Raw genomic sequence first — 10,720 nt, forward strand, 5'->3', positions numbered from 1 at the left:
CAAAAAGCTTATTTCTCTCCAATTTTGTGCTGAAATGTATTTACATTCCTGTTAGTGAGCATTTCTCCTTTGCCGAGATAATCCATCCACCTGATAGGTGTGGCATTTCAAGAAGCTGATTAAACAGCACGATCATTACACCGGTGCACCTTGTCCTGGGGACAATACAGAGCCACTCTAAAATGCGCAATTTTGTCACACAACAAAATACCTCAGATGTCTCAAGTTGAGGGAGTGTGTGATTGGCATGCTGACTACAGGAATGTCCACTAGAACTGTTGCCGGATAATTGAATGTAAATGTATCTACAATAAGCTACCTCCAACGTTGGTTTAGAGAATTTGGCAATACGTCCAATCGGCCTCACAACCGCAGACCACGTGTAACCACGCCAGCCCAGGCCCTCCACATCTGACTTCTCACCTGTGGGATCGTCTGAGACCAGCCACCCGGACAGCTGATGATAAAGCCCCTTTGTGGTGAAAAACTCATTCTGATTGGCTGGGCCTGGCTCCCCAGTGGGTGGGCCTTTATTTATTTAAAATTACTGGTTTCCTTATATGAACTTATAACTCTTATAACATAACATGTAACATAATGTTTTTGATCAGTATAGCTGCATCTGTCGAGAGAGAGAGAGAGACAGTGACACCCAGTGGCATAGGAATGACTTCTGGCACCAAGACTACAAGAGGATCCAAGATAGATGTGTTCCACTCAATGACTGGGTTCCACTCCTCTTAGCCTATATCAAAATGTGAAATAAATTGTTAATGAATTAAAAGTGAATAGCAATTCAATTACTGTAAACATCGCCGTTAACACAAAAATAACATCAGTTTTAGCGGGCGTAGGGAGACAGTTGGGCCTATTGGAATACTTTGAAATTGTTTTGGATAATGAATTATACATCTTGGTTATCTGTCCAACTCATGAAACACATATTGACCAGGTTGTGAGAGTGAAATGTTTAACAGATGTGTCAGTTAATATTAATTTGATTTTATTTGGATCTCTTTTAGTCCCCATTTGGACTAATCTTCCAAGAGTTCTTAAACATTAAAACACAATTTATAATACAAACACATTTTCACAAATAATACAAACATACATAATATACTAACATAATGACCCAATAAATACTCAATTCTTCATCTACTATAGTCCCACAACATTTGTATGTATAATATTTAAATGGTTTTAAAATAATGTTTAAATGTATATATTGTGGTGAACAGCAGGTTAACCACCAGGGGGAGACTCATCGAGGCCTGGTAACAGATGGAGTGCAGATCACGAGGCGATGGCGCCATCTGCTGGATGTGCCAGGTCTCGACGGACTCTCCAGCCAGGACTAATTGGGGCTGATCGGGAGCTGGTGAGTGATCAAGGGCGGATTGCTCACCAGCTGTGCGAGGCCCATAAAGCTGCCAGAAGGGCAGTCAGTATACAGGAAGGGAGGGGGAGGAAAGGTCTCCCGTGTTATTGTTGGCGGTTGCGGAGGTAACAAGCGGGAGTTCAGTTTTGTGCCAGACCCGGAACCCCGAACACGGTATCCCGGAGAGGGTCTCATGGGGGAGACCTATCCTTTTCTTTTTGATCTATTATTTAAATAAACACCCTTGAAACTGAGCTAATCCTTCTCTGTCCGTGTCTGATCTGGGTAAAACATCTTGACCAAACCCCCCGGTCTGCCTCAATATTGAAGGTCTCTGGTTTTGTAATTTCATTTTTTCAATTTCTTTATTGCTCTAAATCGAAATGGTTTTTTTTTTGTTGTTGCCTATTTCTCTTTTCTGTCTGGATAACACATAGCTGGTGGACAATCAATTCCTAGTATTACGGAATGTCTGTCTCTTACCAATTACCAACTGAATACCGTTGTGAATTGAACTTGGCCGTTTTAAATTATGTATATTATTAAATAAAATAAGCATTTATTTTCAATTATCTTGTCGATTGATGACCAACCAAGAACATTGCACATGACTGCAACAGAAGAACCATATCTCCACCTTAAAACAATCCTTGCTGCTTTGTTCTGTGTAATCTACAGTCTCCTAACTTCAATTGATGATGCATTTCCCCAGACCACAGAATAGAAGTTCAGCTGACTCAATTAATGCTTGTTTTACTTGCTTAAGATTTTTTTCTGGTAAATGTAGCTATCCTTCCGATTATGCATGCTGTTTTAATATATATATTTTTTAATAGATTAGTAATTTTAGACATCCATGAGAAGCAGTTGTCTAGCTGCACTCCCAATAGTTTGGTTTCTAACACCTCTTCAATTTATACTCCTCCCATACTTAATTGTATCCCATGTGCTTTGGCCTATTCATAGTGGAAAAGACCAACATAACTTTGGTGTTCTTGGTGTTTAAAACAAGTTTGTTTTGGCAAACCCACTCCCTGATATTCTCCAAATCTCCTTGTAAAGCTTGCTGTTCCTGTTGAACTGATTGTCTTGCTGCGTAAATTGCATCATCTGCAAATATAGTAGCTTAAGTTTCAGCTAAGGCATAGGGAAGGTCGTTGGTATATATTAAATAACGAAATGGCCCAAGGCAGCTGCCCTGCGGTATTCCACAGTTTAACACATGAGGGGAAGAAAATGAACCATTGATATAGGTGGACTGTTCCCTGTCAGATATGACTGTACCCAATTCAATGCTACCTCCTTAAAACCATAATGCTTAAATTTTGTCACAATTATTTCCTGATCCACTAAATCAAATGCAGCTCTGTAATCTACAAATACTACACCCACAAACTTGCCATTATCCATAGCATTGAGCCACTGGTCAGTCATGCCAAATAATGCAGTGGTAGTGGAATGGTTTTTGAGTGTAATCAGATCATTCTTTTCCATGTACTCCCATATTTGTTTACTCACAATACCCTCCAATATCTTACTGAGTGTAGGGAGAAGACTAATTGGTTGACTATTGGCAGGAGTAATGGGTTCTTTGCTGTCTTTCAGAATAGGACACAGTTTCGCATGCTTCCATACATTTGCAAACATCCCCTTTTCCAGTGACCAATTAAATATTTATTTCAGTGGAACTGCAATCTGGGGAGCAGCACAGCGAAGCAAAACATTGTCCATAAGACCATAACCTGTGGATTTACCATCAGGTAATGACTTCAATAGGTTTAACACCTCCTCCACTGACACCGTTTGCAGACTAAAAGATCAGGTCTTGTTGCTCATAATATGATCATCAATCCATTGGACAATAGTTTGTTTGGAGGAATGTTTACATTGTTGCTCAGTAAATAAATGTTCTTGGTAAAATAATCTGCAAAATGATTGGCAATATCAACTGGTTTTGTTATTATTCTCCCGCCAACCTCCACACTAGATGGGCATGATGAGATAGATGTACCAAGTAAGCCCTTAACTGCGTTCCATACTTTTTTTAGAATCATTTTTACAATCAATAAAAGCATTGTTGTAAAATAACTTTTTGTTCATTCGATTCAATTTAACTGCATAACTACGTAATGTTCTTTAATTCTGTTCATCAATTTCTAAATTTGACTTGGCTGCTAAGACTTTTGCCATATTTCTTTGAGAAAAAGCCTCACCCAGTTCATCATCAATCCATGGAGATGGACGAGCACCAACTGTGCTCTTTCATAGTGGGGCATGATGGTCCATTACCTCAGTGAGCAAATCAATAAAACATTCTGTAGCGTGATTTAGTTCATCCCTTTATTCTTTGGAACCTTAGTGTTCATGGTTATGATCACAATATTATGGTCTGTCCAGCCCACTGGCATTGCTCTGGCTTTTAAGCATTGCAATGGTATATTACAGAAAATCAGATCAATGCATGTGTCTGAACGATGACCCAACTTAATTGAGTATCATTAACCATTTGTTTCAAACCACAGTTCTTGGCATATCTCATCAATTTAGTTCTATTTGAATTATTGTGATCCTTCCAAATTATATTAAAATCACCCAAGATAAACACATCTCTGTTGCTATCTGTGGCCTGGTCAAACCCAGTACATAAGCCATCCAGATAGGACACCTTAGAGCTAGGAGGTCTATACACACATCCCACCAATATGGCTGCCTGGTGAGGCAGATGTACTTGAGCCCATAGTGCCTCTAATTGACATACATTAAGGTCATCCCTCCTCTTAAAAGGTATGTGATTCTGAATGTACAGTGCTACACCCCCACCATTCCTATTCCTGTCTCTTCTCAGTAGACTATATCCATGAATGTTCAATTGCCCATAATTTACAGACACATCTACATGCGTTTCGGTCAAAGCCAAAATATGAATATGATTTATGTTGACCAAGTTAAAAACCTCATGTATTTTGTTAGGAAGGCTACATACATTAACCTGAGCTATATGCAGCCCTTTCCTTGTCAAGTGGAGATCAATAGAGAATGTATTCATTATAGTTGAAGTTGTCATGATACATTAGAACAGACAAACTCAGATGTGAACATTAAATTAAAATAGACAGAGAGTTACTCTAGAGTCCCGATACAATTGCCAGTTGATATAAAGTTTATCCATCACCATGGAGACTCGTTGATTCAGGCAACGCTTTTCCTTCATGATGGGATACATCTGTTTTTTTCTCCATTCATTGATCTCGGTGGGGAAGTGATCATTCATTCCAAAATCAGTGTTTCTGAGTTCTCTGCCCATGTTCTTTGTCATTTCCTTTTGCTTAAATTTGTCAAAACTTGCAATAATAGCCCGTGGCCTATTTCCAGAGGCCTTACCTATTCTATGGACTCTGGAGAAAGTGGCATTACGCACAACATCCGTGGGCAGTTTTAGTTGAGTTGACATAAAGTCTCGGAATGTGTCCCCACAGCCTCTGCTGTTGTCATTCTCCGGTATCCCTGAGAATATTAGATGGTCCCGCATTGATCGACACTGTACATCAAGCAAGGTTTCTTTAAGTTGTTTGTTCTCCCTTTGCACCACCTCCATCTTTCCATGAATAGAGTCTACAGTACCTTTCAGCGCCGAGTTCTCTTTCCTTAGATCATCCATCTGACGTTGGCTGAATTCTAGACTAGCACATAATGCATTGATGTCCTCTCGTAATATATCCAAGATATCAAGTTTGGCAAGCCTTTCATTGATGGATTTTAACAAGTCAACATCCATATCAGTAAACCTCTCCCCACGCACCCTCTTACTAAGGGATGGTTTCGTTCCATCGTTGATACCTATTTTCCAACTTGGTTTTGGTTTGTTTATTGATTTGGTTGGATGTCCTTGACAATGCTTGAATCCTCCGAAACCAGCGACATGTTTCTTTTGAGTTCGTAAGTATATTTCGTCAATGAATCGTTCAAGCTCTTCAATGGATTCTGAAACATCCAGCGTGTTAACAGGCAGAGTTAAACACACAAACAAATTGTCCTCGATTTCAATCAAATGATTGTAAACTTAGAGCATTGAACATTATTTTTAATATTCTTATTCATTTTGTATTTTGTAAAATGTTGTCATATGTATTTGCTTTATCAGCATGGATTAACAATCATGGCATATTTGTTCAATCAAAACTGATTTAGCTATTTTCATACACTTTCAATGTATTAAAAGTACAGTATAATGTTAAAAATCCACCACTAGTCATTGTTGATACCTAAGCATACTGTTAATCGTATTGATTGATTCTGTAATTCATTTCATATCGCCTACTTTAAATAGCCTGTTGTCTTCAAGTTTGAAGCGATTTTTAAACCAACACATTTTAATATTGTATTGCATGTTTTATATATTTCTCTAACCCTTTTGTATGCGAATTTCCATCGCCAATAAACCATCATAAATTACGTTTTTTTTCCAGTGACATCGCGTAAAAATGTTACAGGATCTGTAATCATTAGGGAGAAATAGGATTGGCCAGGGGGAAATGATACAACAGGATAAATAAATGTGCTTAGACATGTACGACGTTGTGCGCAATAAGGAACGTGTCACCATATAAATATAATCTATATTAGAATTCCATGCTCGTCACAATGTCCAATTAACATACATTTGAATTCCTAATTCTATGTGTATTACTCAGAGGTTAATTTATTCACAATCACAACCAGCCTACAGTATATCAATAGCAAACGCGAATTCTTCATTCAAGTCAATCAAAAAATCGTATATTTTTTCCTGTTCTCAGTAAGGTAAGTAGGTCTTCCCATAATGAGAAGGACCGATATTGCACGCATTCGACATTTTCGAAAAACACGTTACTTGGATCATATCGAATCTGTTAGCTATACAACCAATTTATCGATCATCTAAGATGACTTGCGTCCTCATCATAATTAAGGTCTCATTAATCTAATCTGCACTTTTATTGTTTATATTGCATGTTGTTGTTCTATGTAAAGTATAATGTATATTCTTCCCATTTAGATAACTTTAGACATCTGGTTTTGGGTTCTGTGCTCAGTAACCCTGGCTCTTTCTGCAGAGCTTTGGCCAACAAAAACAAAGAATCAAAAAAGGGCTCATCACTCTCCATGGAGGAGCAGTTTGTTTGTGCCATGAACCAATTCATATCACTCTCTGCTTGCCACATTCTAAATGGTTAAGTCACTAATTGAAGACTCTATTGCAGAAAATGCTCAAGAGGCAATTCCGTACACTGAAAGCCCAGGGAAGACTCCCACTAGACCTCCCTCTGAGACCAATGAAGGCCTGGCTCCTGGCAGGAAAAAGAGTCTTCTTGGAGTGAGTGCAGTGTTCTCAGACTATTTTTGAATTGTACGAAACGTTATACTTCATTTAGGCAACTTGAGTTTATCACATCATTAGACAAGTGTAAATGATAACACTAATGTATCAAAATAAATTAGATGACAGCAATAGTTTGATAGATAGTGTAGACAGACATAGTCTGATACATTTCCATATTCACATGAAGGCGTGAGACAGAGACATGGAAGAGATGGAGGAAGGTCTGTGTAGCTGAATTGGTGAGGACTATGTAGAGCAAACAGTACACCCACTGTAAAGCCCTTAAGATATCAGCAAGCTCATTTTTGGACCAAAAGAGAAAAACAGTAGCTATCAGTTCAAATTAATAATTTCTCCCATCATTTCAATGATGGACCAGTGTCCAGTCTCACCTGATACATCAACAGTCTGTTAATGGCATATTATGTTGTTACATAGACTTGGGATGCAAAGAGGGGCCTGGAATTACAGGAGACAGAGAGAGTTCTCCTGGTCAGTTGCCCGAGAGTTCAGGATGAATTAAGGATGTCTGATTTCACCGTGGACACGGCGCCCAACGAAAACATCCAGCTTCTGAAAGAGGAGTTTTGGAAGTTGAACTTCTTGCACCTAAAGGATGAGACATGCCAGGCCACTGAGGTAAGACATAAGAGCCATCTGCAATGCCAATATTGTTTCTTTGAATAAAATGTCAAGCATCTTTGTCAATTCTGTGTATAAAATGGTGTTCAAAGTTGGTCAATGTTACAGTCAACTTTGGATGTCTTTGGTTTGTTGTATTTGTGAAGTAGCTATAGGATAGTCTCTGTCCATTTACAGCTCACTGAGCTGTATGGACATTCTGAGACCTCTTCAAAGGAAACTCTAATTGAAGAGAAAAGTCCAAAGACCAAGTGCCAGTCCAGCGTCGCTGGGGCTGCTGACATTGACAACACCAATGAGGAGGATTCAGAGGAGTCTCTGAATAACAATGTGGTGGACGTTCAGGTTGAGTCGCTGGCCCTGGTCAGTGTGGAGAAAGACGCTGCTGGAGATGGAAAGGTCCTCAGCAAGGTGGTGAAGCCCAAAGGGTGTCTGAAGGAGAGCTGCAAAGATCAGCTAACCCCAACAATCTATGATATGATTACGGAACTACCAAAGGTAAGGAACAAGAAGCCTGTTTCGGAAATGAAAGGTCAAGTGTCTTTGCAAATTGGGTGTGTCAGAGATGTCTCAAGCGGGACAATTATACAAATAAGCTGCTATAATCTTTGACTTTGGATGTCTGTGGTATGTTTTGTGAAAAAGGACAGATATCTGTTTTGTTCTGACTCTTTCATTGCTCTGCATTGTCTGCTTAGTCCTATTTCGGATCCACTGAGAGCCTTCCTGAGATGTGTCTCAGAGGTCCAAAGGTGTGCAGTGGAGTGCCTGATGTGTCAAATGCAGTGGGAGAGGTGTCCAGTGACACAATGACGACTGAAGCTGCTGAAGACCTTCTGGACACTGGAAATGTCCTGAGAAAGGTGGTGCAGCTATCCACCGAGAGCCATGCTGAGGTGTGCAATGGAGAGGCTGAGCTGTGCAGAGGTCCTGAGGTGTGCAGCAGAGGTCCTGAGATGTGCAGTGGAGGTCCTGAGGTGTCAAACCCAGTGGAAGAGGTGTCCAGTGATACAAAGACAGAGGCTGTTGAAGAACTTCGGGACACTGAAAATGTCCTCAGCAAGGTGGTGAAATCCAAAGGGTGGCTGAAGGAGGGCTGGGAAGATCAGCTGACCAAAGACTTCAATGATATGATTGCAAGACTCCCAAAGGTAAGGAACAAGAAGCCTGTTTCGTGAATGAAAGGTCAACTGTCTATCTAAGTGGGGTGCATCAGGGTTGTCTGAAACTGGACAATATTACAAATGAACTACTATAATCTTTGACTTTGGATGTCTGTGGTATGTTTTGTGAAACAGCTAAAGGACATATATGTGTTGTTCTTACTCTTGCACTGCTCTGCATGGTCTGTTTAGTCCTATTTTGGATCCAACGAGAGCCTTCCTGAGGTGTGCAGTGGAGTGCCCGAGGTGTCGAACGCAGCGAAAGTGGTGCGCAGTGGCACAAAGAAGCAGAAGAAAAATGGCGTTCTACGATGCTTCCGACGTGTGTGGAAGTTCTTCACATGCACCAACAGCCTCCCAAAAGAGGAGTGACTCAAGCACACACAACTCCGGGCCACACTTTCTCCACCATCTCCCCCTTTCCTTCCAACTGCCTATTTTTAATAATACAAATAAAGGGGATCTGAACCACAACAAAAAACCTGTTTTCATGAGTGTTTTTCATATGACTTACTATAGTATGAAGAATGCTTTGAATAACACTTACTAATTAACTCTCCAGACAATTAAGTTGTTTTAGAAGTGCTTAAGTATGCATTAATCACAGTATTACTGCATTACACACTAGTAAATATGTACGAAATCATTTGAGACACTTTGCATATTAATGTAAGTTTGTGGTTGAATGGCTCTACTCTGGGCTATTTTCCTAATCAAAACCAAATCACAACTTTATTTGCAGAGCACATTTCTTACAGATGATGCATTTCAAAATGCATAGAATATAAAAGGTTAGAAATATAAAAATGAGAAATGAAAATAGTCAAACAATCACAGTGGACATGAGAGACTAATGCACTAAAATAAATGAAAATAAATAAGATATATACAATGGTAAAATAGATAGTAGGACTAAGCGAAAGCACGGCTAATAAGTAGCTCTTCAAAATGTCAACAGTTTCTGAGGCCTTCAGATCCTCCGGCAGGCTGTTCCAAAGGCCAGGACCATAGTGGCTGAAGGCAGCCTCACCACACGTTTTGATTCTCACCATTGGAACAACTAAAAGACCCGTGCCAGAGGATCTGAGGGACCGACCGGGCACATACAGTATCTTAAATGCATGTCAGACATGTACTCAGGTGCAGGGCCACGTAGTGCTTTTAAAATCAATTATGAAACTACAGGCAACCAACGCAGGGATTTAAAATTGTTGTTACAGTATGTTCAATTGTATCTCCTGACAACTGTTCAGTTGTATTGGTGTAATAGTGCCCTCCAGTGTTTCTGAGTAAAGGTTTAGATAAATGATGGTTGTCTTGGTGGGGTTTTGACAAAGCTATTGGAAGTTGCTAGTATGTCTTCTAAGTCAGTTTTAGGTTGCATAAGGAGACATTTCAAATGAGGCTCCACAACTCAAAGGAGAGTACTTTGAAAATGGTTCTCTGGTCTGGCACTGATCAGAGAGAACTGTATTGTGGAAACCTGTTTTCACCTATCCAATGGTGTTGGATCAGATTTCTTGGCTGTCGGTCCAATTCAAACTCACAGTCACAATCTCATGAAACACACATTGACCAGTGTGTGAGATTGAAGTATTTAACAGGTGCATGTGTCACAACTGTGCAGCATCAACACAGGAAGTGGTTTAGAGCCTTTCAAACCTGTTTGGCTGGCAGGAAGTGCCGCTGGTTTAGACAGGAAACTAAGCCCAACAGCCGCTGAACACAAACAACCACATGTATCTGTGTCAGATGACCCACAGATGGTGATGATGTTCTATTAAATGTCAGTCAATAAATATTCTACATCTTGTTGTCGTTAATGTATGAATTTCAGGTTTGATCGGAATAGTTGATAGAACTGGTGAATGAGACAGGCCCCTAGACAGAGTTGTAAAATGGATGTCTCAGCTTCCCATTATTATGATAGGATCAGATCAGATGTCTCAATCAGTGTTTTAAATTTAAAAAAAGAGAGAAAGTTGTGAAGAAATACGAGCCATCTGTGTAAAAGGAAGGTACAGATGCAAACAATTAATATCTAGGCTAAATAAACAGAATCAGAACCAAGCATGTATTTACATTTCATATACATGATAGAGTTGGCAAGTGGGTAGGACATTTGAAAACTCTCTCTGTTCCTCTCTGGCGCTTTCAAATTGATCGGGTGAACTGACA

The 10,720-nt window shown here is 39.8% G+C and overlaps 1 protein-coding gene across 1 annotated transcript; it reads left to right on the forward strand.

The window, feature by feature from the left end:
- Nucleotides 1-7,573: 7,573 nt before the first annotated feature.
- On the forward strand, nt 7,574-8,970 carry LOC110495158. The gene is made up of 2 exons (XM_036948341.1): nt 7,574-8,530; nt 8,735-8,970. Exons 1-2 carry the CDS (start codon nt 8,111-8,113, stop codon nt 8,912-8,914), a joined length of 600 nt encoding a protein of 199 aa, XP_036804236.1. The 5' UTR covers nt 7,574-8,110; the 3' UTR covers nt 8,915-8,970.
- The last annotated feature ends 1,750 nt before the right edge of the window (nt 8,971-10,720 follow it).

This window comes from Oncorhynchus mykiss, chromosome 17, assembly GCF_013265735.2.
Source record: "Oncorhynchus mykiss isolate Arlee chromosome 17, USDA_OmykA_1.1, whole genome shotgun sequence".
Taxonomy (NCBI): domain Eukaryota; kingdom Metazoa; phylum Chordata; class Actinopteri; order Salmoniformes; family Salmonidae; genus Oncorhynchus; species Oncorhynchus mykiss.